Here is a 27,500-nt window from a genome sequence, read left to right on the forward strand (position 1 = left end):
TTTAAGAGGTAATTTTCTACTAAAAATAAAAGTTACAGTTGCTGCTTTTCTACACTTTTTGTCAAGATTTTCAAATTAAAACCAGATCAGTGTATTTCCTTTGCAAACAAACATATAGTGTTGCATTTATAATGTGTGTGTTTGTGTTTTGGGGAGGATCACATGACACACTACTTCCTTCTTCAGTTTCAGGATGAATGTATGAAGTTTTTTTAGGTTGTTTTTTTTTAATTGTCTCTGTTGACATCTTATTTTGAAAATCCGGTGGGTTTCAGTGAGTACCTGTTCTCTGCTGGACTGGATCGGTCTGGTGGCTGCAGAGCTCGGAGCCACTTTACTCTGCTGCGTCTCTGCTCCGAACTGTAACAACAACATCATCATCATCATCATCATCATCATCAGGGTGACATTTAAACACCATAATAATAGGAACAAGTAAGAAAGTACGACCAATGTAAGACAGGAATATGAAAATGTTTCAACCTGAAATTGTTCTCTTTGTAAAAAAAAAAAAAAAAAAACATTTTCTCAGTTTGAAGCATTTGTGGTAGAAAGTTGTCGTGTAGTTGTAGACTTTAAAAAAGTGTGATTATCTTTATGTTTTGATCCTTTAAATTAGAACAGTGCTACACAACCGAGCCTCATGTTTGGTAATGTAGGAACTAAAAGTGTCCTCGGTGTAGGAGAGATATCACATGACTTTGTGGAAATGAAACATCTAACTGCAGCTGAGAAAGGTAACTTTATGTAACTTTAATGATTGATTTAAATATTTGTTCACTGTGATCCAGACTTATAAAAACTCCTCCTAAACCTCAGGAAGTCCTTCCATCAGCAGACTGAAGGAACAGCTTCCTTGTTGGAGGCTCTTTGGTTTAATTTCACTGATTCAACAAACTCTAAACTACTGTGAACCTGCTGTAAATGTCTTTCATCAGCTGTTCATGAGGAGCCGAAAGTTCCTCATAGTCATCATCATCATCATCATCATCATCCCTCTAAAACATCCATATAAGGCGACCTGTTATTCATAAAAGTGTTCCTGAATAAAGAGTGAGAGGAAGAATCTGAGCTGCTGTCACACACGTTTCTAAATGTCAGCAGTAGAGTTAGAGGAGCTGAAACTATCAGTAACATCAGAAATAAAGAGGAAACACTCTGACAGGAAGTTAGATAATAAAAAAACACTTTATAACTGATATGAGAGGCGACATGTGACCATCAGAGATATTAGAGGAGCTGCAGCAGCTGTTGATGATGATGATGATGATGATAGACATCAGCGTTACTGCAGTTCAACATGAACAGTATTAAGTTTGTTTCAGTTAAACATTTTATTTCTGCTCATTTCTGCCTCATATTTAACTCTAAATTCATTCAAATTAAGTGTTTTCATGGCTCGTATTAAACGTCTAAACTTGGGAATTTTGTTGAATGCCACAAATTCTCTTAAATCACTCGTTTGTGCCTCTTCAGAACTAATGTGTGTGAGTGAAATGTAAAACATGACGTTCTTCTAAAAGCAGAAAGATCTCCCAGGTTTGATTGTCCATGCTTTACTCATTCTCTCTCTCTCAGTGACCTTTGACCTCTTGTGTAACAGCTGTTGTTGTTGGTAACGTACCAGGCCGACGTTGCTGAGGTCGAACAGGCTGAACGGTCTGGAGGAGACGGCTTCAGTCTGGATGAAGTTCTTCAGAACATCAGAGGACGTAGTCTGGATGTAACCGTAGTCCTGATACACACACACTCACACACACACACACACACACACACAGAGACACACACACACACACACACACACACACACACACACACACACACACACACACACACAGAAAGAGATGAAGTGATTAAAAATGGATTATTACTTTTATATCATCTCAATTTTAAACCTCTCCTCCTCTGACTCCTCTGTCAGTTTATAAAGACGGAGGAACTTCCTGCGAGCTGAACTCTTCTCACATCTTTGCTCAGAAAAAGTTCTTCAGGAGAAAATATTTATCAAACACCTCAAAGTCACAAATCTGCCTCAACTCACCAAAATATCTCAGAGCTTCTCGTCTGTTTCCTGAGAGTTAAAATCTAATATGAAACAGTTTGAGCAATTAAATCAAATCATAACAAATAAAATGAATAACACCAAGATTAATTAGGTTAGTTTAGATGAACTAAAACCAGAGTGCTGTGTCTTATTTCAATAGTTTATGGAGTTTATAGATAGAAAGATAGATAGATAGATAGATAGATAGATAGATAGATAGATAGATAGATAGATAGATAGATAGATAGATAGATAGATAGATAGATACTTTATTCATTCTTCTTAGGAAAATGCAGATATCCCGTAGCTCACACACGAAGAAATAAATAAATAAATATGTACATACAAAGACACTTGAAGTTAAAAAACGAGGGTAAGAGCTTTAATCAGCCTAACAACTAAATCAATATGCCAGAAAATGATGATAGGATGTGTGAGACAGTTAAGAGGAGTGTTGCAGTTTCTCTGTTAAACCTTCAAATATCTAAACTTGGCAGTTAGATATTTATTCACCCTGGCATCATGTTTTTATATTTAAACACAAATGTCATGATTACCTAATTACACATGAAGTTAGAGGAGTCGTCTTTCTTTATGTTGAAGTTTTATAAATGAATGTGTTTGTAGTTGATGTGAGACTCTGATGGATTTTAAACTCACCACGACTTCGTCCAGCAGCTCGTAGATCAGAGCAAAGTTCATCTGCACCGACTTCTCTGACAGACTGCCGCAGTAATCTTTAACCAGAGAGGATAACCTGTAGATATGGAATAATACACACACATTAAACCTAAAGATACAGTACAATATACACATATTAAACCTGCAGATATAGAATAATACACACACATTAAACCTGTAGATACAGTACAATACACAGATATTAAACCTGCAGATATAGAATAATACACACGCTGCAGCTCTAATCATGAAATTATTATCATTATCATTATTATTATTATTATTAAATGCAATTAAACTGCAGTTTTAACAGAGACACATAATAAAATATATATAATGTTAATATCATTATGTATTTAATGCTGTTTATTATAAGCATGGTTTTGTATCTGGACACATAAAAGCTTGTTTCCATGGCGACACACTGTACCTGTTGAGGAACTCGATGATGGTGAATGGAGAGGAGTCAGCTGTTGTCGTGGCGACCCAGTAAAGTCCTCCCTGTCTGATGTGGATGAAGTGAAGATCTTTGTGAGTCTGAAGAATAAAAACACAGGATGAAGAGTTTAAAGGACGAGTTCATTATTTTAAAGTGTTTCCTCTCTGTAATCATTCCTCCTGTTCATTCTGACTATTAAAAGATCTGCTTCAAAAGTAGATGATCAGCTTCTATTGAGCTTCATCAGTGTGAGTTATTATATCAAGTGATATCTGACTCATTTACAGTGTTTTTAGCATCAGATTCCCTCTTAGTGTTTCCCTGTTGAGCTGTGGTGGAAGTATAGTATCTCATAAAAGTGAGTACACCCCTCACATTATTGCAAATATTGTATTATATCTTTTCATGGGACAACACTATAGAAATTAAACTGTGATATAAGTTAAAGTAGTGAGTGTACAGCTTATAGATTTACTGTCCTCTGAAAATAACTCAACACACAGACATTAATGTCTAACAGCTGGCAACACAAGTGAGTACACCTCACAGTGAACATCGTTGTCCCTCCCTGGTGTCATGTGACTCCTTAGTGTTACAAGGTTTCAGGTGTGAATGGGGAGCAGGGCTGTTAAATCTGGTGTTTTCTCTCTCATACTGTATATACGTTTGATATATACGTGTTTTTTTTTTTGTAGTTATTGCTAATAATTAAATTCCCAGTGAAGTTTACTCTAATGTTTACTGATCGCACTTAATGCAATAAGCTTTAAACCTAAACTTTTACAATATTTGATGGATCACTGCAAAAAAAAAGTATATTCATGTATTTATTGTGTAAATATTGGCCGATATATCGATATCAGAATAGTTTTCCTCCCTAAAATCGGTATCGGCATCTATCGGGCCCTTCTCACAACATCCCAACATACACACACACAGCGTTACCATGACAACCGGAGGCTGGTCCCCGGTCAGTGCTGTGACTTTCTCATAAAAGACGCTGACCACGTTGCTCTCTGCTTCCCCGCGGACTGATGCTTCATGTTAAAGACTTTTTATTAATACAAGTAAACAGAATCAGAGATGCAGGAAGTGTTAGTAAATGTGTGTTTTAAAGTAGACCATATAATAATGTTTTGTGTTAGTTTTTAGGACAGTTTTTCTCTCTGCAGATGTGGCACAGTGAGGAAGAGGAGGAGGATACAGTCTTTATAGATGAGGTGGTCGCCCTTTGAGGACAAGATGAAGACCTGAGAGATCATCCTGCTGAGAGACAAGAGAGGGACACAAAGAAAAATAAACTTAAATCAAATGTGATGATTAGATAAAGATGATTATTTTCTAGACTTTTAAAGCATCTGTAATCCAGTGGCTCCTCCTGTTGGTAAATCCAGGCGTTGACGTGTTTATAACTCTAGTTCCTGTTCATTAAAATATTATTTATGCTTTAATTTAACTACTTTTTACATCTGTACAGCATTGAGCATCACTATATGTGTCTTGTGCTTATATGTGGATCATAAAATCAATCATTAAGACCTATTTATTTCGTGTTTTAGGTCCAAAACCAAACTCAACTCAATATTTTACCAATTTTAAGTCTCCTTATATGTGGAAAAAATAAATAATATCAAGATTATATCAGTCTTTTTTAACATATATGTATCACACAGGTAAAAATTTATATATTTGGTATAAATCATGCAGTTTATTCATCATTTATTCTCCATTTTTCACTAAATTACACACACAGATGAGGACATTACCGACCCAAACATTATATTTAAAGCAAGTTGTGTTAAATATACACAGATTTAATTTATGCCGAATTAATCAAACATTACAGAAGATTATGTGAAGATTTAAAACATGTTTATAGCAGGTTGGAAAGTTTAAAAATAAGTAAAATCATGTTAAATTTAGCAGAATATGTGTAGAAGTTTGGTAGGTAAAGATAAAAACGTTACTTAACTGAAAGCTTGCAGTAAACCAGAAGCAGAGGAGTCACAATATTAATATAACTATAATAACTATTCACGTATAATCATAATAATAATAATAATAGCTAGTAACTAAACCATGGCTGCTAGTAGCTAAACAACTACCTACTTTACCATTATTTCACCTCTTATAATTCACACGACATTATGCCATTAAGACTAGTCGATTCTGAAGCTTTTATAGAGATAAAAAGCATTTTAAAACATTTACTTTAAGCGTTAAAATGCAACTAAAACGAACATTAACTAGCCGTTTGGTTCTCAACGGTCGTGTATAACGTTAGAAGATAACCCTACATTTACGGCACTCTCGCGAGATTCGCAAGAAAGTGGTAAATATAACCAAAACATTACGTTTAAAGTAACCACAATAATGATATTTTATTAAAAATAACGCAGTGATTTTTGTGTTTAAATCAAATAAGACTTTAATAAAGCGTTATCACATTATAAAACAAATAGATAAGAATGTTTTTAAGCGTATCGCGAGAGTTTGGTAAATCTGGAGTTACCTTCTGCTGACAGCTTGTTTATCAACCGGGTCACTGTGGATGGCGGTTACGTCACAGCGCCACCGTCCGTACAGGCTGATATATAATAATTTATTATCATTTATAATCATTTATATATTTATCTTAACGCTGTTTTATTGAGCCTAATAGTTAATTATGTATTGAAACAAAAATAACATACTAAAATAATATCATTTGTTGTTTTTAAATCAGTTAAAAACATCCTAACGGCAGGCGGCGGTAAAGGCGGGAATTCAACCGGAAGTGTCTCAAAACGGAAGTGAATTGTTAGAAGAGGAAGCCGTTTCCACTGTACATCCTCAGAGCTTCAGCATGAAGTAAGTAAACATTTACACTCTGAATTAAAAACGTGATTAATCTATAATGTTGGATGTTTAGTCTTAGTATTTATTATTATTATCTGATATGAATGACGTCGCTACGTAATGCTAACAGCGGTTAATACGTAAAGTTAATTAAATACAGGTTTTATAATGAGGATCAGGCCGCCTGTGTGTGAATTAATGTTGTTATTGGTTTTATTAACACTATATCCCCATAATCTGTAAAAATATTAATACATTTATACTATCATGAGTGACGTAGTATGTAGTATTACAGTAAAAGTACTGCAGTATTATAGTGATGTAGTATGCAGTATTACAGTAAAAGTACTGCAGTATTATAGTGATGTAGTATGCAGTATTACAGTAAAAGTACTGCAGTATTATGAGTGATGTAGTATGCAGTATTACAGTAAAAGTACTGCAGTATTATAGTGATGTAGTATGCAGTATTACAGTAAAAGTACTGCAGTATTATGAGTGATGTAGTATGCAGTATTACAGTAAAAGTACTGCAGTATTATGAGTGATGTAGTATGCAGTATTACAGTAAAAGTACTGCAGTATTATGAGTGATGTAGTATGCAGTATTACAGTAAAAGTACTGCAGTATTATAGTGATGTAGTATGCAGTATTACAGTAAAAGTACTGCAGTATTATGAGTCATGTAGTATGCAGTATTACAGTAAAAGTACTGCAGTATTATGAGTGATGTAGTATGCAGTATTACAGTAAAAGTACTGCAGTATTATAGTGATGTAGTATGCAGTATTACAGTAAAAGTACTGCAGTATTATGAGTGATGTAGTATGCAGTATTACAGTAAAGTACTGCAGTATTATAGTGATGTAGTATGCAGTATTACAGTAAAAGTACTGCAGTATTATGAGTGATGTAGTATGCAGTATTACAGTAAAGTACTGCAGTATTATAGTGATGTAGTATGCAGTATTACAGTAAAGTACTGCAGTATTATGAGTGATGTAGTATGCAGTATTACAGTAAAAGTAGTGGTTTGGTCCTCTGACTGATATATTATTATTATGACATCATTAGATTATTAATAGTGAAGCATCAGTGTTAGAGCAGCATGTTACTGTTGTAGCTGCTGGAGGTGGAGCTAGTTTACACTACTTTATATACAGTTAGCTAGTCTATTTCGGGGGTTTAAACATTATTTTCTGTTTGTTTTCAGTCCGCTGACGAAGGTGAAGCTCATCAATGAGCTGAATGAGCGTGAGGCCGACCTGGGAGTGAAGGAAACTGTCTCCTGGCACTCTGAGTACAAAGACAGCGCCTGGGTGTTTATCGGTAAGATGAAACAGCATCTATAGTTTCATCATTTCTCACATTGTGTAGCTCTATCTGGAGGTAAACGTTGGTCCTGTGTAACACTCTGCTGCTCCTCGCTGTGTCCTGCAGGAGGATTCCCATACGAGCTGACTGAAGGTGACCTCATCTGTGTCTTCTCTCAGTACGTACCTGCACACTCTTTCTCTCGTCCTCTTCTTCTCCATCATCCTGCAGCTTTTTATTTACCTCTCTGTGCCTCATCCTCCTCCTCTTCCTCCTCAGATACGGAGAGATCGTCAACATCAACCTGGTGCGAGACAAGAAGACGGGGAAGTCTAAAGGTTTCTGCTTCGCCTGCTACGAGGACCAGAGGAGCACCATCCTGGCTGTGGACAACTTCAACGGCATCAAGGTGACACAAACACAGCAGCGTGTTTAAAGGCCGTCCACACTCAGAGAGATAACTATAATAATAACTATAGAGATAATAGTATATTAATAATAATAAATAGGATGATGTTTTATAGATGAACGTTTTCTTTGTCTGATGTTTCAGATTAAAGGTCGGACGATCCGTGTCGATCACGTTAAAGACTATCGTCCTCCTAAAGACTCGGAGGACATCGATGACATCACCAAAAGCCTGCGGGAACAAGGCTGCGCTCCCAAAGTGGGCGAGTCCTCCTCCTCTTCCTCTGAGGAAGAAGAGGAGCAGTACGCCATCCCCGTGAAGAAGCCTAAAAAAGGTGTGATGTCACTTCCTGTCACATTCATCCTTTTCTCTCCTGCATGTTGGACAGATTTTAATTCTGCTGTTTGTCTCAGATAAGAAAGAAAAGAAGAAGAAGAAGAAAGAGAAGAAGGAGAAGAAGAAGGCAGAGAAGGAGAAAGAGAGAGGAGGTCGGGCGATGCACTCCTCTTCGTCTTCCTCACCTGCTCCTCTTCATCATCCTCTTCCTCCTGCTGCTGCTGTCAGAGTCAAAGAGGAGAAAGAAGACGCTGCCTACGACAAGTACAACCAGAGGGGGGCGCCAAACGGAGCGAGAGGGAGAGAGAACGAGAGATTCAGAGAGGGGGATGAAGAGAGGAGGGATAGAGGGAGAGAGAACGAGAGATTCAAAGTGGAGGACGAGAGGAGAGATAGAGGGAGAGAGAACGAGAGATTCAGAGAGGGGGATGAAGAGAGGAGGGATAGAGGGAGAGAGAATGAGAGATTCAAAGAGGAAGAGGAGAGGAGGGACATAGGGAGAGAGAACGAGAGGAGGAGAGAGACGGACAGAGACTACGACAGAAAGAGAGAGTTTGACAGAGACGGAGAGAGAAGAAGAGAGACGGACAAGGACAGAAGAAAAGAGACAGATTGGGATAGAGAGAACGATAGAAGGAGAGAGACGGAGAGAGAGAGAGACGGAGATAGTAGAAGGAGAGAGTTTGACCGAGAGAGAGAGAGCAGCAGAAGAAAAGAGACGGACAGAGACAGAGAGAACGATAGAAGGAGGGAGATGGATAGAGAGAGAGACGACAGGAGAAGAGACAGATAGAAGAAGACAGACCGAGAGAGAGAGACAGATATCAGCTGTAATAATTTTCCCACAGAGTAAAAACAACTAATTAATGCTCTTGAATTATTAATTTATGTCCTAATTAATGAATAAAAGCTCCTGATTCATTAGAGCACACATGATTAAATCGAGAGCTCTGATTGGTTGTTTTTCTGTAGTTAAAACACAAACTGTAAAATCCTCTGTTGTTTATTTAGTTTAGTTTTGTTGTTTTTTTCTCTGTACAGCAAAGTTCGTGTTTGGAAAGTTTGGAAACAATTTTGTAATAAAAAAACCCTGAAAAACTCTTTTTATATAAATGTGTTTAGCTGTAATATAAAGTGTGTTTTATTCATGTTTACTGTCATTCCACACATATATAATATATATAAACAATACATATAGAGGAACGACATTGCCTTACTTGGGATCCTTGTTGCTAAAGTTAAATAAGTTAAATAAAAATAAACACTTATAAAAGCAGCAGTGATTAAAAGCTCCATTTTTTGCAGCTTTTAACTCAGAATAACTAAGATTTCAACATAATTCATATAATAATAATTCAGGTGTTTCACTCTCAGCCTCATGGTGGCGCTATAGTCGCATCATCAGGAGAGCAAATAATGAAGATCCATAACAACATATTAATCACTATTTAGGCAATTAAATAATATTTACTTTACTTTTTAAAAGCAGAAATGTCTGAAATTCTGTTATTTTCATTATTTACTGAAATTTTCCAAACAATAGAAACAATCTGAGGCTGCAACTAAAAATTATTTTCATTACTGATGAATTTGATTATTTTGTCGATTAAATAGAAAAAACCCTGTCATAACTTCTTAACTTAAAGCTTAAACATTAAGCATCAAATATCCTGTTTTATCCAAAAACTAAAAATATAAAATGTATTATCACATACGACCAAAAAGAAAACGACATCATCACATCTGAGAAGCTGCAACATGCAAATATGTTTTTATACTGTAGCTTAAAAAATGTAACTAGAATTCATTATTGATTATTTCTGTCAATCAATCAACCACTGCTGCTAAAGATTAAATAATTATAATAATAATAATAATAACTGCATGTTTCAACTGTACAAAGTAAAAAGGGAAACAGCAGAGTTCAGATCTAAGCTGTAAACATGACGTTAGAATAATTGATGATCTTCTTATTGATCAGCTGATCGTCCTGAAACATGAACAGTCAAAATAAATCACAGAGAAACAAACTTCACTCGTTTATTAAAGAAAGAAACAAAGACGACAAACAGTCAGCAGCTGCTCAGCTTCATGTATTAAGGGTCCACTGTGTATTTAAGTGGACTTATACTAATAATGACTTCATTAAAAAAACTGCAAATGAAAATAACAAATTTGGAGTATTTCTACATTTACATTTTAAAGCATTTTGTTGATATTGAGCAGAACGTCTCCTTAAAGCAACAATTCTTTAAAAATAATTTTTGACAGTTAAAGTCAAATATGGTTAAAAACATAGTGTTGCTTTGCTAAAAGTGGATAATATTTATTCCACATTATAGTTCATATTTATGTTCCTGTATATATATAAAATCAAATTTTGATGTAAAAACACTGGTTACACCATTTGACATTGAGTTACATCACGTCATTGACCTGTTTTGGTTGTTTCAGATCATTATTTTCTGCTCAGGATGGAAGAAAACAAACGTCTGAAGCAGAAAAGTTGGAATTACTTTTCATACTTTGTTAATTCATCCAGAGGGCCGGCTTGCTCCTCTTGGCCGGCCGGTTTTGGCCCACGGGCTTTATGTTTGACACCCCTAATTTTATACAGATCTTCTTTATGACAGGATCACAACATCATAACAAACCAGTTTTTTATTTCTCGTCTTTCAGTAAATCTTCGGGTGACAATCAGCTGCTGACAGAAACAGAATCATCTTAAAAACATAAAATACTTTAAACGTCCAAAAACAAAAAAAAAAGCACGAGGAAGAAAATCTAGTTTTTCTTCTTTTTTCTGTTTGTAGAAAATATACTCGGTCAGTTTGTCGCAGCTTCATTTACAATAGTTCATTAACATTTTGTAGAAAGTCGGCGGTTTGTGACGTGAGATGTGATGATCAGAGAGAAGAGATGGAAGCGCTGTTTCCTCTTTTTATTCAGCAAGAAAAAAGATAAAAACGTTTAAAAACAGCCTGAAAATGAGACAAGAACAGATTTATTCAGATTAATATATTTTGCCTTTAGGACGAGGCTAAAAAATGGTAAAAATTAATAAATGTTTTGTCTCTATCCCGAATTCTCCCTCACAGTTTATAATAATCACAGTAAAATTAACAATAAAGACACTTATTAATTAAATTTGTCTCTTTTATTCACGTTAAAATTGTATTATAACAATAAAACCTATTTTAATTAATGAAGGATTTTTGTCTCCCCCTGCTGGCAGTGAGAGGAATTACACAAACACTGTCTCGTTACGACTGTCGTTAAATAATTATATGAACTCGTTTGATATGAGCTTAAATTTAACGGATGTTCATTTATACGTAAAAGTTTAATATCCGACATCTGCTGCTCGTGAGTTACATAGCTAGCTAATAAATGTCTTAGCTAAGATACGTTAACTACACATTAGCAGGTGTAGCAGCCGATAACGTAATAGCGACCGATAACGTAATCATTTTGCTCGTTTTAATGCTGAAATATACTGAAATTCACTGCTTTGCGTAAAGACTACGCTAACGCAACACAACGTTAGATTGCTAAAATTTTTAACGATTATTTATCAATCATCAGTTTCTAATATTTCTGATATAAAAACGGGTCTGAAGACAACAGGAGGATTAAAGTGAACAAAGAGAGGAAACAGCGCTGTGGTCTGAGAGGTTGGTAGTTTAGTTACAGACTGTCTGCTCAGAGGTATCCGGTCAGCTGCTACAAAGGTTCAGAGACAGAGAGGAGCGTCGCCTCATGAAGCCTTCAAACAGGAAGTCAAACTCATTTATTCAAGGGCCACATACACATGATCTCATGTGGGCCCGATCATTAAAAAGATGGAAGGAAGGAAGGAGGTAAGGAAGATAAGACAGACAGAAGTAAGTGGGGAAGGAAGGGAGGAAGGAAGGAAGGATAGAAGGAAGAAAGGGAGGAAGGACAGAGGGAAGGAATGACAGAAGGAAAGAAGGTAGGAAGGACAGAGGGAAGGAATGACAGAAGGAAGAAAGGGAGGAAGGACAGATGGAAGGAAGGATAGAAGGAAGAAAGGAAGGTAGGAAGGGCAGATGGAAGGAAGGATAGAAGGACAGATGGAAGGAAGGATAGAAGGAAGAAAGGAAGGTAGTTGGGGCAGATGGAAGGAAGGATAGAAGGACAGATGGAAGGAAGGATAGAAGGAAGAAAGGGAGGAAGGAAGAAAGAAAAAAAGGAAGGTAGGAAGGGCAGATGGAAGGAAGGAAAGTGGGGCGGATTAGACCCCTCGGCGGGCCGGTTCTGGCCCGCGGGCCGCATGTTTGACACCCCTGCTTTAAAAGATAATAATAATAATAATAATAATAATAATAATAATAATAATAATAAGAGTCCTGGTTTATTTAAATATATTTGTGTTGCATCGTTAGTTCGGATGTTTCCCTGGAAGAAGATCATCATCAGCACCGCTCTCACAAACCGCTCCAACAGGAAGTAGAACAGGAAGTAGGAAGTGAGCGGTACAAAAATAAGGCGCTGGCGGCAGAAACAGACTTGCAGGAGGAGAAGAAGAAGAAGCGTCGGCGGATTATTATTCTCTCTCCATTTTGCTGATTTTATCTGAGATTTTTAAAAAGAAGGTCTGAGGATTAACTGGATTCACAGCCGAGCCGCAGAGGTCCAAACGCTTCAGCTCCAGACTGAGAGACGAGTCGCTGCAGGGATTTAAACCAGCAACCTGCCCATCAACGGCCGTGTTCACTTTACTCTGATTTACTGTTTATAACCAACATTTTAAACAGTTTTATTTCCATCTAAACATCATAAAAACAACCTCAAACTTCACCGACTCAACGACACGAACACATGAATCCTTCTTCTAATATTTCGGCCACAATAAAAGAAACATTTTAATTATTTACACGCTGGATTAAAACCTCTAAAACGTTTATTAGACTGAAAAAAGGCAACAAGTAGAAGACGCTTTATAAACAGTAATATTAATAACAAAGAAATATAAACCACCGACGATAAAACCCTTCAGATATGTTATTATTTAAATATAAACATGTGCCTTTTTACTGTCAAATACATTTTTTTTTAAAGTGTGCAAATATTTAATCAAACAAAATAAATGTGTCATAATATATTTATTTTTATGTGTTTTATATCTCTGGTTGTACGAAGCCACAGTGGGACTGATATATGTTTAATTTGGATGTTTATATAATTTAATTAGGTACTAAAGTTGCTAAACTATATTCATATATCTGTATTTTTCTTACCCAGACTGCCACTTTTATTAGAGATAAGACAGATTTTTAGGGTTCAGATGTCAGAGCTCCACCTTCTGGCCATCAGAGGAACTGCAGTCTATCGGCTCCTTTCTGATGGTTTTGTAATGACACTGACTGTCCTGAAGGGGGCGCTGCACTGTTTATTAACCTGGTGCCAAACTGGTACAAAGAGGTTGTGTTTCATGAGAGTGTGGACTCGTTTTTTACTACACGGATGTCACGAAAGTTGTTAAGAACTCAAAGATAAACCACAAAAAAAAAGGAACGCTGCCTTGTCCTCGACTATCAGAACTGGCGCAAATAAAGACGACACCAGATCTTCCTCTCATGAAGTCGTGAACACTCGACTCTGTTTGAAAGGATCAACACGGCGAAGCTGACGGATGTGAGATCAGAGTAAAGCTCAGAATATCGTGAACACGCCGTCCGGCTGACAGGAAGTCCGATAAACCCGACAGAAGCTCGTAAGGCTCGTTGCGGTAAAAAGAGTTCGTCCGTTTCCTCGGACAGCTCGCGCTCCGCCCGGCCGGCGTTCCAGCTCCGATCAGCTGATGAAGCCGCCGGTCGAACCTCCGTCACATCGGCGGAGCGGCGGCCTCGAGGCTCTTCGCCGCTTTCAACACGTAGAGAGACACAAACCGTCGTCCCGTCTTTCGTTAAACATCAAACAGACGTCACGCCGGCCGGAGCTGCTTCAACGCGTTCAGCTTCGGCGAGACAGGAAGTGAACTCAACGCCTCGCCCCCCCCACCCTCAGCACATGGAGATGGTGACGTTGATGCCCAGGTTGCCGTTGTCGGCGAACAGGTGAGCGATGGAGGTGTCGAACACCAAGCAGTCACTGTTCATGATGGCGGCCGCCACGCCGTCGTGGATGGAGCGCGGCGTCGCCTCCCAGGTGAGCCGGCGCCGGTTCCCGTTCAGCTCGAGGCGGTAGGCGAAGTTCTCCGCCTGCTTCCGGGTGCCGATGAGCAACACGACGGCGAAGAACTGCTGGTGTCCCTCGTACTTCTCCTGCTTCTCCAGAACCAGCATGAAGTGGTGACTGAAGCACGATTGCATCATCACCCAGTCGACGGCGCCCGGCAGGTTGATGTCCGTCGCTAGGAAGACGATGTCCTCGCCCTGAAGACACACGGACGTTACGACTCATCTCCTCAACATTTATCTTTTTATCTTCAGCACAAACATTTAGAACACAGTCTGAGCTTTATTTAGTATATTTCATCAGTAATGTCTCATGCTGGTTTATTTGAATGTACGAGTAGTTATTCATTTATAAACACAAATGTTTATACTCCAAAACTGTTAAAACACCTGAACCAGTGAGTCAGGTTAATGGTTAATGGTCCAGTAATGATTTAACTGAACTGGACCGCTACATTAACTCAGACCCGGTTCAGTGAGGCTGAGTTTCAATTAAAGCTTTTAAAAGAACACAATAACTTTACATATTTAATACAGTGTGCACCTGTGTTCTTATTATTTCTCTGTATTTTTTTGCAGTATTTTTTGCTGTATAACAGTATTTTTAGTGTCCGAAATACTTCTGATCAACACACTGTCAACCCTTCTGCTTTTCTCTGTACAACATACAGCAGTAATAATTATAACATGTATATATATATATATATATATATATATATATATATATATTCATATAAACATACAGCAGTAACAGCTCATCTATATCTATTTTCTAGGTTCTGAAGGTAAAGTTTTAAAGGTGAGGTTCTGAAGGTAAAGTTTTAAAGGTGAGGTTCTGTAGCTCACCTGCAGCGTGGTGATGGACTTGTGAGCGTGCATCAGGTGCGGCATGACGGCCTCCAGAGAGCCGTGCCACTTGCAGGTCGCTCCGGGACACGGACAGGTGTACGGCCTGAACTCACAAACCTCCTCATGATCCGGCTTCTCACTGTGATGGAGAGACAGCAGACAGCCGGCCGACGAGTACTGCAGAGAGGAGAGAGAGAGGAGGACGCACCTTCATCATCATCATCGTCATCATCATCATCATCATCGTCCTACATGTGTTCAGCAGCAGAGATTTAAATCAACCATCATTGCTGCAGATTTAACCCTTTATCACCAGGTGAATCATATCTGATAGATGAGTTTTAGAGATCATCAGTGTTCATCATGTTTCTTTATATACAATCAGATAAATATAATACACAGATAAACCAATGCAATGTTGAATTACTAAATATTCTGTAGCTTATTTGATGGTAAATTCCTGTTGAAAATGTGTGTTTTAGACAGGTGGGAGCTCCGGTCCTCTGAAATGAGGAGGGCGCCTCATGCTCACTTCAAGTCGCTGTCATTAACTTTTAACCTGCAGTGCTGCAACACTGTAGGAATTTATGAAAGTCCTTGTGTGAATATTTCAATAGTTACACATTAAATCAATATTTATTTGCAATTACTCTCTATTGAACGACCCCCAAAGCAAGCGGGCTGTTTGGGTTCGGATCAAAGAGATGCGCCTCGTACCTGCGCTGAGAGAAGAGGAGAGGAGGGGAGAGAGAAAGTAGATTGTAGGTCTGTTTGTAAACGGGGCTTCTCTAACAGTCATGTATTTCCTCCAGAAACATCTCTTAACACACAGTAGAGCCTGGCAACCCTCCAAACGCTAATATACGATTTGATCACGGATCGTCCAGCTCTAATATAAACACAGTGTGTGTGTGTGTGTGTATTCTGTCATTCAGCAGCAGCTTCCTTCATGATTTTCTGAGAAGCTGAAGGTCACAGTGATGGGGGGGCCTCTCTTTCTCCTCTCCCCTCTTAACCCCCCCCACCCCCCCCCCCCCCACCCCCCCCCCCCCCCCCCACCCCCCCAATAGACGGGTCGGAGCTGCACTGATTGAAGATGGAAAATGAAGGATGAAAGCGATGCAGAGAGGCGGCGAGCAGCGGTTTGAACATCAGGAGAGCATCTATAAACATGAGGGGGGGGGGGGGGGGGGGGAGGAAGAGGAGGAGGGAGGAGGCAGCGGGGGGAATCAGCACCTCCAAGAAGATTCAAGAAGACAGAAAAACAAAACGAGAGACGAACACGAGCAGAAAATATTGACCAGTTAAACATAAAGTGTTATTGCTTTAACGCTGGCAGCCGTAATATTATGTTTATATTACTGTGAATGAAAATAAAGTCTGATTGATTGATTGATGTTAAATCTGTCACACTCCTTTAAAATCATTGTTTAAGTTAAATAATGAATAAAGTCTCTCCTGCCTTCATACACTCATCACTGTAAATGTTCAGCCTCTCTGAGCTGAACAGAATGTGATGAAATAATGATTATATGTGAATGTGTGAAGGATTTATGAGCAGCTTTCTGACAGCTTCATGAGAGGATTATCTCCTGAGCTGCAGGATTTATGCTGTTTGACCTGCGTGTGGAGGAGAATATATAATTTAAAAACATCTTCTTCCTCTACTCTGCTGCTGCTGCTGCTGTTCACTCTGACCTGGAAACATTTCTTATTTACAGAAGAAACTGAATTTGTCGACCTGCTGCGAGGACGAGACTGAAAATGAGCTCAGAGACGCACGAAGGTCTACAGACTCCTTCACTGATTCATGGACATCAAAGCAGCAGAAGCAGAGATTCCTTCTTTGTGACTACATTACCCAGAATGCATCTGAATGTGTGCTATATGCAAGAGGGGGGTTCCGGTCCTCTGAAATGATGCCAACGCGGAAGTAACTTAAAACTGCATTCTATCAAAAGGCCACCAGGGGGCGACCGTTTTGGTGTCAAAAGGACTTCCGTCTCTATACAAGTCAATGGAGAATTCACCAACTTCTCACTTGATTTCTAACCTCAGTAAACGTTTTCAAAATGTGTTTATGGTCTCAATCGCTAGTTTAAAGCCTTCTTCAATGCAGTATGATGTTCATTTGGGACATTTTGGCCTCCCTGATTTTATATGTGACGATAAAGCAGGGTATGCATTAGGGCGTGGCTACGTCGTGATTGACAGGTTGATTGGTTCACAGGTTCAGGAGGGCGCCTCATGCTCCTCCTGATGCCCATATAAGTAGAATCCCTGTTTTTATTTTTCCCAGCATGCACCTGAAATGTTCAAGATTGCGCTGCTCAGATCCGATACTATTGGCCTCCGAGCAGCAGTCCACAAACCAATGGGTGACGTCATGGATGTTACGTCCATTATATCTGCAGTCTATGGTTATATGAAGCCTGCAGACTGACAGCAGCAGAAATAAAAAGATATTCAGTGTTTAAATCCAAACATCGTCTGCAGAAATGATCAGAAGAATGAAATGAGAACAGGAGGAAGAGGAGTGATGATGATGATGATGAAGGTGACAGTCAGACAGGAAGCAGCTCACAGCTCAGCAGGAGCTTCAGTGTTTGTCTGATTAAATTTTCATCATGTTGATGTCAGACGACAGGATTCACACTACTGAACGTTAAAGCTTCACTTTAGATCTAATCTAACACTTTTAACCAGATTTAAATGTTTTTATTATGTTGCTAACGTGTCTCTTTAACTTCCTGTCCTGATGCTTTGTATGTTTCATGTAAAGCACTTTGAATTATTTTTATAAAATAAGCCCAGACTTTTCATCTTCATGTGGTTTGTAGAAGATTTAAAATGATTTAAACTGAGCTTCAGTGAAATAATATGACAGTATTTATTACATTAGGTATTAAAATGAGGTGACAGAGAACATCCTGAATGTGTGTGATGTGTTTTTCTCCTGAGAGTCAGAAACTAATAAAAGCTTTCAGACAATAAAGATCCATAAATTTACTCAGAAACCAGAAATAAGAAGCATCATCCTCACTGTATCACAGCTTCATGTTCTACTGTAAACTGGAGATCATTCACTTTTAATGGAAACTATTTAACCAGATGTGATCAGATCTGGAGTCTAATGAGCTTTTCCACTACACAGTTCCAGCACGACTCGGCTCCATCAGGATAGTACCTGGTACCTGGTACTTTTTTAGTATCGCTCTGCCGAGGTTCCAAGCGAGCCGAGCCGATACTAAATGCGACGTCATCAGACTGCCGGCCTCTGATTGGTCAGAGAGTCACTGGAAGAGTCATGAGCCGTCCCACACAAGAATCAAACCCGACATTTATAAATACCAACAACAGCGTTACAGAGATTGGTTTCTCTTCTCTTCTCTTGTGGAGGGAAGGAAGGAAGGGAGGAAGGAAAGAGAGGAGGGAGGGAGGGAGGAAGGACAGAAGGAAGGAAGGAAGGAAGGAAGAGAGGAGGGAGGGAGGGAGGAAGGACAGAAGGAAGGAAGGAAGGAAGGAAGGAAGGAAGGAAGGGAGGAAGGAAAGAGAGGAGAGAGGGAGGAGGAAGGACAGAAGGAAGGAAGGAAGGAAGGAAAGAAGGAACAGTCAAAACAGACGGGGTCAATTTGACCCGGGAGGACGACACGAAGGTTAAATGACTGATGGAGGAATTTATGGACGTGAATTATTGTAAAAACTAATTATGAATCAGAATATAAACAGTTTGTAAAGAGTTAAAAACTAGAGGAAGGTGAGTCAACACACACACACACACACACACACACACACACACACACACACACACACACACACACACACACACACACACAGCTGCATTCATACATATTTCAGAGGATTAAACAGCAAAGCTCATCAGACTGTCTGAGTGCTCGTCTGCCTCAGTGAGGATCATCATCTACTCGCTGTGTGTTTCAGCACTTTGACAACAAACATCAGGACTATTCCATTAAACTCCACTGAGGTCTGATTAGTGAACATTTCCTCACGTGAAGGTGCAGAACATCACAGAAAGGTTAATAATCACGTTTTACTTTCAAACATAAACTTAACCTGCAGCAGCTCATTTCCTCTTCTTCACTTCCTGAGCATCGCTAACAGGAAGTGATCAGCTGGAGACGATTCTGATGGAACCAGTTCTCTTTTTCCTGGGTTTCTACCGTGTTTTCTGACCCATCTCTCGCTAGGTCTGGGCAATATATTGATATTATATTAATATCGTGATATGAGACAAGGTATCGTCTTAGATTTTGGATATCGTAATATCGCGATATGTCATCAGAGTTTCTTTTCCTGGTTTTAAAGCTGCATTACTGTAAAATATATGATTTTCCAGACTGTTCTGTTATTTACCTTTTACCCATCATTATATCCACATTACTGATGATTATTTATCAAATATTTCATAGACAGTCATCTCTATAATATTGTTTTAATATCGATATCGAGGTATTTGGTCCAAAATATTGTGATATTTGATTTTGTCCATATCGCCCAGCTCTATCTCCTGCTGCTCTCCCGTTTTGTCTTTTCTCCTGGGAATCTCTCGTAATTTACAAGCGAGAAGAAGGAGAAGGAGAAGAAGAAGAGTCAGAATAAGAAGAGTCAGAAGAAGAAGAAGAAGAAGAAGAAGAAGAGGAAGAAGAAGAGTCAGAAGAAGAGGAGTCAGAAGAAGAAGAAGAAGAAGAAGAAGAAGAAGAAGAAGAAGAAGAAGAAGAAGAAGAAGAAGGGTTTTATTTTGAAAGCTCAGACAGGAAGCCTCTGCAGATCCGTTAGTTTGACAGAAGCTGAAACACGACGAAATGTTTTAACTGTAAATAAAAGTGCACATTGTCCAGCTTTACTGACTAATTATTATAAACCAGGATGAGTTGTGTGAACTATCATCAGCTCTAATATCTCTGCACATGTTCTGCTGTGTGTTGAGTTAAGCAGCAGATAAAAAGCTGCTGGGAGAAAATTAATTAAACCAAATTCAAAAGCTTAAACCCCCCCGACCGTGCCAACGCAAAACAGCTCCCAGATGTTACTACTAGACAGTCAGGTACGCTGAGCAGGTAGAGGACAGTCTGTCTACTAGTTTCCCTCAGACACTGATCCATCATCTTCTTTAACCTTCCTGTCGTCCTCCCGGGTCTGTTTTGACTGTTCCTTCTTTCCTCCCTTCCTTCCTCTTTTCCTTCCTCCCTTCCTTCTTTCCTTTCCTCCCTTCCTTCCTCCCTCTTTTCCTTCCTTCTTCCTCCTTTCCTTCCTCTTCCTTCATCCCTCCTTTCCTTCCTTCTTCCTTTCCTTCCTCCCTTCCTTCCTTGCTCCTTTCCTTCCTTCCTCCCTCCCTCCTTTCCTTCTTTCCTCCCTTCCTTCCTCCTTTCCTTCCTTCCTCCCTCCCTCCTTTCCTCCCTCCCTTCCTTTCCTTCCTCCCTTCCTTCCTTCTTCCACCCTTCCTTCCTCCTTTCCTTCCTCCCTCCCTCCCTCCTTTACTTCCTTCTTCCTTCCTCCCTCATTCCTGTCCTTCCTTCCTTCCTTCCTTCCTCCCTCCCTCCTTTCCTTCCTTCCTCCTTCCTCCCTTGACTCGAGGACAACACGAGGGTTATTATATTGAGCTTGTTCTCAATCAGCTGTTTTTCTTTCTTCCCTCCTTTCCTTCCTTCTTCCTTCCTCCCTCCCTCCCTTCATCCCTCCCTCCCTCTTTTCCTTCCTTCCTCCCTCCTTTCCTTCCTTCTTCCCTCCTTTCCTTCCTTCTTCCCTCCTTTACTTCCTTCTTCCTTTCCTTCCTCCCTTCCGTCCTCCTTTCCTTCCTTCCTTCTTCCACCCTTCCTTCCTCCTTTCCTTCCTCCCTTCCTTCCTTCTTCCACCCTTCCTTCCTCCTTCCTTCCTTCCTCCCTCCCCTACCTCCTTTCCTTCCTTCCTCCTTCCTCCCTTGACTCGAGGACAACAGGAGGGTTAATATGTTGCTTGTTCTCAATCAGCTGTTTTATATCCACATCCAGCAGCTACTGATCAACATCATCATTCATTAGTTCATCGTGTTTCTGCCCAGTATAAACTCTCTGTTAGCTCTGTGTTTACTCTGTAGCAGGAAGTGATTAGTGGGTTTCTCTTATTTATCTGTTTATTTATTTTTTTACAGCTTTTTCTCTGAAAACGACGCCATGAGAGCCCAGAGACTCAACCACAACATGTTTAAAGGTGAAGAGCTGAACCTGAAACCTCAGAGCGGGAAAAACCACTCAGCCAGCGTCACCGCGATCAATACCAATCAGGATGAGAGTACTTAGAGAGAGTGTGTGTGTGTGTGTGTGTGTGTGTGTGTGTGTGTGTGTGTGTGTGTGTGTTTTTACCTCTAATCTATTTACCAGACAGGTTTGTGGTGTTTGAAGTGGAGTCAGTTTGTTTTAGATCGATGATGAAATGAGACAGATGAAGTCGGACTGAAGCAGATACACTGCTGAACGCTGCTTCTGCTTCTTCTTCTTCTTACCAGAACAAAGAGATCAGAGCACATTACTCCAGTTCACTGGATCCCAGTCAGATATAGAAGAGATGTTAACCCTCCTGTTGTCCTCGAGTCAAGGAAGGAAGGGAGGGAGGAAGGAAGGATGGAAGGGAGGAAGAAGGAAGGAAGGGAGGGAGGAAGGGAGGATGGAAGGGAGGAAGAAGGAAGGAAGGGAGGGAGGAAAGGAGGAAAGGAAAGGAAAGAAGGGAGGAAGGACAGGAAGGACAGGAAGGAAGGAAGGAAGGAAAGAAGGAAGGAGGAAGGACAGGAAGGAAGGAAAGGACGGAGGAAGGAAGGGAGGGAGGAAAGAAGGACAGAGGAAAGAAGGAAGGGAGGGGGGAGGAAAGAAAGAGAGGAGGGAAGGAGGGAAGGAGGAAGGACAGACGGAAGGAAGGAAGGGAGGAAAGGAAGGGAGGTAGGACCGAGGAAAGAAGGAAGGGAGGAAGGACGGACGGAGGAAAGAAGGACAGACGAAAGAAGGAAGGGAGGAAAGTAGGGTGGAGGAAAGAAAGAGAGAAGGAAGGAAGAAAGAGAGAAGGAGGGAGGAAAGACAGACGGAATGAAGGAAGGAAGGAAGGAAAGGAGGGAGGAAGGAAGGAAGGGAGGAAAGAAGGAACAGTCAAAACAGACGGGGTCAATTTGACCCGGGAGGACGACAGGAAGGTTAAATGTTTGTTTTATATAAAGCACATTGAGTTGTGTATGAAATGCTCTATAATATAAATAAAGCTGCTTCTTCTTCTTCTCCCCTAAAAACGAAGCTTTTACTCCTCAAACATCGTCCACAGAGAGTAAATCTGATCTCTATAGAAACGCTGTCAGATATAAGAAGCTCAGTTCCTCTGTGACTCTCAGCAGCAGCTTGAGGAGAATTACAGTATTTAATGTGTTTAAAGTGAAGCTGAAACTCCCGCTGTGGTTAACAACGTTTTAAGAGTTTAATCGGCTTCATGTTGACGAGATCCGACAGCTGAGCCAACAAATAACATCCTGATGGTTTCACTGTTTACCACAGGACAGGACTGTGATGAAGAGGCTGTAAAAGAGACGATGAAGATCAGTCTGATGAGGCTGAAGCTGCACGACTCTTATCTTTAATCTTTCATCGTCATGGAAACTAAAGAAATCCGGCGCTCATGTAGAAAATGATCTACTTCAGAAAACCTCAAATAAAAACAAAAAAAGGTTTAACTTGATCTGAATGTTCTCTGACGAGCAGAATAAAACCAGCTGAGTGACAGACGGAGTTTAAAACTGAACAGAAGAAGAAACATATGCTTTAAAAAGAGCAGAGAGACAAGAGGAAGAAGAAGAGTCAGAAGAAGTAGAACAAGAAGAAGAGTCACAAGAAGAGTCAGAAGAAGAAGAAGAAGAAGAGTCAGAAGAAGAAGAGTTAGAAAAAGTAGAACAAGAAGAAGAAGAGTCACAAGAAGAGTCAGAAGAAGAAGAAGAGTCAGAAGAAGAAGAAGAGTCAGAAGAAGTGTTATCGTGACCAACCAAAAACAACAACACAACGCAAACCTAAGAACAGAGGAATCATCACCATTCATATAAATCCCGTCCAGCAGCACTAATGTAGTGTTTGTGGTGTTTGGACGCCAGTGAAGCCTCGCAAAGCAACAGCTGGACAAACACACAGGATCTGATTTACTAAGATACCAAATAAAAAGGTAAACTGTGCAAGAGTAGTGCAACAGATTAGTTTGGTTAGCCTGTGTTTAGCAGGTGATCTACTAAAAATAACTGTGTAATGACGTATACAGGGATGTAATAACGTATATAGGGATGTAATGACGTAAACAGGGATGTAATGACGTAAACAGGGATGTAATAACGTATATAGGGATGTAATGACCTAAACAGGGATGTAATGACGTATACAGGGATATAATGACGTAAACAGGGTTGTAATAACGTATCTAGGGATGTAATAACATATACAGGGATGTAATGACGTAAACAGGGATGAAATGACGTAAACAGGGATGAAATGACGTAAACAGGGATGTAATGACGTAAACAGGGACGTAATGACGTAAACAGGGATGTAATGACGTATATAGGGATGTAATGACGTAAACAGGGATGTAAATATCTCTCTAACCACTTCGAGCCGTGTAAAAGCATCTTGGTTCTCAGCTGGTTCACACGTTGAACCAGCAGCAGGTCAGTGAATCTGTTCCTCACCTGGCTGCCCTGCAGAGGTTTGGTGTGTCCGACAGGTCGGCTGACTCTGACCTCTGACCCCTGCTGCTGCTGATGTCCAGTGTTAGCGGTTAGCCCTGCGGCGCTAGCTGAGCCGACTCCGTGGTGACGGTGCCAACCCAGCAGGCAGCGCCACTGAGCCAGCTCCCTGAGGAGAGGCAGGCAGGAGGCCGGACACAGCATCACACACACTAACACTGCTCACACACACACACACACACACACACACACACACACACACACACACACACACACACACACACACACACACACACACACACACACACACACACACACACACACAGAGAGACACACACACACTTCAGTTCAGGACTTTGTTGCAGATGTTCGTCACTAAGTTTTAACGTTAAATCTTCAGTTCTCAGAAACAATCAGCTGATTTTAAACTGTTTTATTTTAACATATCTTCACTGTTTAACGTCGTCCAATCAGAAGCAGCCAACAATGTAAACAGGAAGTGACTGTAGTGTCGGTATCAGCGAATATGTTTTAAAGTTATATAAGCAGCATTTTATGTACAGTTGACCCTTAATTCAAGTTTAATAATATATGCAGATGTTGTTTTATTCATAGCTATTATAATTATTTAATTCCCGGCTGTGTTTAGTTCCAGAGCACTGATGTGAGTTTACACAATAAAGATTATTGTTAAACCGTAAAATATCTTTATTTAATAACCACATTTAAGGGATAATCGCTTCAAAAAAAGTGTGTTTGTGTTTATATTCTGTACATTTAATAATATCAGTATCAGTCGAGCTCTAATAAGAACACACTCACTGATCAATCAGCAGAAAATATAGAAAAATTGTGACATTCAATTAACAATTCATTTTCTATTATTTGCTGTTATATGGACATAAAAAGCACATTTTTTTGCAGTGTCGTTATCAAACACTTGTGATAAAGATCTGTGATGAAGGCTATTCTATTAAACTACACTATGAATTTAATCATTATGAATTCCTATAAACAAAAACCTACAAATGCACATGTATATTAAACTTGAACTGAAAAATAAAAGGAATAAATATAAATAAAACGCTGCATATCATACAACATATATGCTATATATATATCTGTGATGGTCAATATCAGATCTTATATATTAATATAATAATATAATATCTTAATATTTGTCTATTTATATGATTATTAACTGAATATTTTTATGTTTTCAGAGCCGATCAGAAGAATCAATAATGATGATAATCAGACACAATGAAAAGCATTTAACACACAACTAGACGAGCTTAACAAAGAGTCAATTAATCAATTAATCAGATCGACTCAAAGAAATCTATCAATAAATTACAATTATCAGCTGTTTAAATTATTTAAATATTAAATATCAGCTGGTCCAACAACACCAAGCAAACAATAACCGATAGATAATCAATCAGCTCACACACACACACACACACACACACACACACACACACACACACACACACACACACACACACACACACACACACACACACACTCTCTCTCTCACAATGACACACACACACACACACACACACACACACACACACACACACACACACACACACGTACCCGCTCCTGTTGGTGGATCTAAACAGACGCAGCAGTAATGCAGCTGAAGCTCGCTCGCCCTTCCTCTCTCTCTCTCTCTCTCTCTGCAGCAAAAAAACAACAAACTGTTTTTCTTCTTCTGTGGTAAAAAAAAATCCGACACGCAGCAGATGCCGACACACACACACACACACACACTGACACACACACACAGTCAGCTGTTTTTCCGTCCAAGGTGAAACAAACCCTCTACTCTCTGCTGTCTCTACACCTCCTCCTCTTCCTCTTCCTCTTCTGCTCTGACTGAACAGCAGAAAAACATTCGTCCTCCAAACCGACCGACAGCGCAGCGTCGTCACCGAGACGCTGCAGCACACACACTGACCCACACACACACACTGACACACACACACACACTGACACACACACACACACACACACACACACAGTGGGGGCGGGGATAAAGAAAGCTGAGAGAGAGAATAAATGGGTAGTATCGCTCAGCAGAGTGCGATCCTCCTCCTCCTCCCAGCATCTGTCGACAGCCCCCCCCCCACCCAAACATGCACACACACACACACACACACACACACACACACACACACACACACACACACACACACACACACAGAGTAAAAAAACACACACACTGTAGGACACACTGCTCTGCTTTCATGCTTCTCTTTTTTCCTTTTAACTCTGCTGTTTTGATGTTGTGTTATATCTGGATGTGTGTGTGTGTGTGTGTGTGTGTGTGTGTGTGTGTGTGTGTGTGTGTGTGTGTGTGTGTGTGTGTGTGTGTGTGTGTGTGTCGCTGAGTTCACAGCAGCTGTTACGCTTTTTAAACAGGAAACATATTCCTCACATCTCCAGCTCTATATTAATATTCTGAGTCTCTACTAGAATATCTTTACATGATTTCCAGTTAAAAACTCCTTATTTATCTTCTACTGGTCCTTTATGCAGCCGCTCAGTTCAGCCTCTGTCTATTAACAGGCTGTTTTAGCTCCTGTCTCTTTAAGCATAAACTGAACACAGATAAAAGTGTTTACTACGTTAATAATAATAAAAATAATAATAATAATAATAATAATAATAATAATAATAATAATAACATTTCAAACAACGTAAGCAAGAGTTGGTTTTATAGGTTCACTCGTACAACGTTAGCCAACACATCTATATAAAAATACACACTTGAACAGTAATTTCAGCATTCGTTTGTTTGTTTTTTACACTTTTAATTATATTTGAATCGTGAAATTCGTTCCAGCAGCCGTGACTCAATCAGGAAGCATTTTTAATGAAGCAACGTGTAAAAGGCCCATTTATGCTCAACGTACATACCAAAATGTATACGTCCTTTTAAAAACGTTGTTAATATAAAATCAGGGAGGCCAAAATGTCCCAAATGAACATCATACTGCATTGAAGAAGGGTTTAAACTAGCGATTGAGACCATAAACACATTTTGAAAACGTTTACTGAGGTTAGAAATCAAGTGAGAAGTTGGTGAATTCTCCATTGACTTGTATAGAGACGGAAGTCCTTTTGACACCAAAACGGTCGCCCCCTGGTGGCCTTTTGATAGAATGCAGTTTTAAATTACTTCCTCGTTGGCCTCATTTCAGAGGACTGGAGCTCCCCGCTTGGGTAAACGGCGTGAAAATCAAGTTTCATTGAACTAACATTGAACTGCTGCTCCCCCTCATGGTCACACTAAGTTACTACAACAAATAAAACCACAAACTCGTCCTAACATTACACATCACGCAGAGAAAGAAAGAAAATAGATCAAACAGCAGAATGAAGCAGAGACAGGAGGAGAAGACAAAAGAAAGACCAGCAGAGCAGCTCCATTAAAACACACAAAAAAAGGCTTTAATTGGATCAGACGCTGATGGGGAGTTTAGTGAGCACTCAGGAGGATCAGATTCATCACATTAATGACCTCACACAGGGAGGTGAGGAGACGTCAGCGGAGGACTCAGATCAATATCATGATGTTACAGAGAACAATGGTGTAATGTTTGAGAGTCATACCACAAAACTGCAGACGTCCGCAAAATCATGAACGCTGCAAACTGATGTTAAATGTTCCAGAACG

At 39.7% G+C, this 27,500-nt stretch overlaps 3 protein-coding genes across 3 annotated transcripts in view; 1 reads left to right on the plus strand and 2 right to left on the minus strand.

Moving 5' to 3' along the window:
- The window catches only part of ap4m1 (adaptor related protein complex 4 subunit mu 1), a 13,860-nt gene extending 8,438 nt beyond the window's left edge, over positions 1-5,422 (minus strand). The window contains exons 1-7 of the mRNA XM_062433302.1: positions 5,136-5,422; positions 4,369-4,427; positions 4,110-4,195; positions 3,156-3,262; positions 2,705-2,801; positions 1,625-1,735; positions 283-360 (exon numbers count right to left, since the gene is read on the minus strand). Coding sequence (XP_062289286.1) covers positions 283-360; positions 1,625-1,735; positions 2,705-2,801; positions 3,156-3,262; positions 4,110-4,195; positions 4,369-4,426 — 537 coding nt within the window. The 5' untranslated portion in view covers position 4,427; positions 5,136-5,422. The remainder of the gene's footprint in view (positions 1-282; positions 361-1,624; positions 1,736-2,704; positions 2,802-3,155; positions 3,263-4,109; positions 4,196-4,368; positions 4,428-5,135) is intronic.
- Positions 5,423-5,994: 572 nt separating this feature from the next.
- On the plus strand, positions 5,995-9,121 carry rbmx2 (RNA binding motif protein X-linked 2). The gene is made up of 6 exons (XM_062433313.1): positions 5,995-6,014; positions 7,217-7,332; positions 7,444-7,495; positions 7,597-7,726; positions 7,871-8,060; positions 8,140-9,121. Exons 1-6 carry the CDS (start codon positions 6,010-6,012, stop codon positions 8,853-8,855), a joined length of 1,209 nt encoding a protein of 402 aa, XP_062289297.1. The 5' UTR covers positions 5,995-6,009; the 3' UTR covers positions 8,856-9,121.
- Positions 9,122-11,683: 2,562 nt separating this feature from the next.
- siah2l (seven in absentia homolog 2 (Drosophila)-like) overlaps positions 11,684-27,500 on the minus strand; it is a 21,590-nt gene continuing 5,773 nt past the window's right edge. The window contains exons 2-3 of the mRNA XM_062433320.1: positions 15,109-15,288; positions 11,684-14,460 (exon numbers count right to left, since the gene is read on the minus strand). Of these exons, the coding sequence (XP_062289304.1) occupies positions 14,089-14,460; positions 15,109-15,288 (552 nt within the window). The 3' untranslated portion in view covers positions 11,684-14,088. The remainder of the gene's footprint in view (positions 14,461-15,108; positions 15,289-27,500) is intronic.

This window comes from Scomber scombrus, chromosome 14 (assembly GCF_963691925.1).
Source record: "Scomber scombrus chromosome 14, fScoSco1.1, whole genome shotgun sequence".
NCBI lineage: Eukaryota > Metazoa > Chordata > Actinopteri > Scombriformes > Scombridae > Scomber > Scomber scombrus.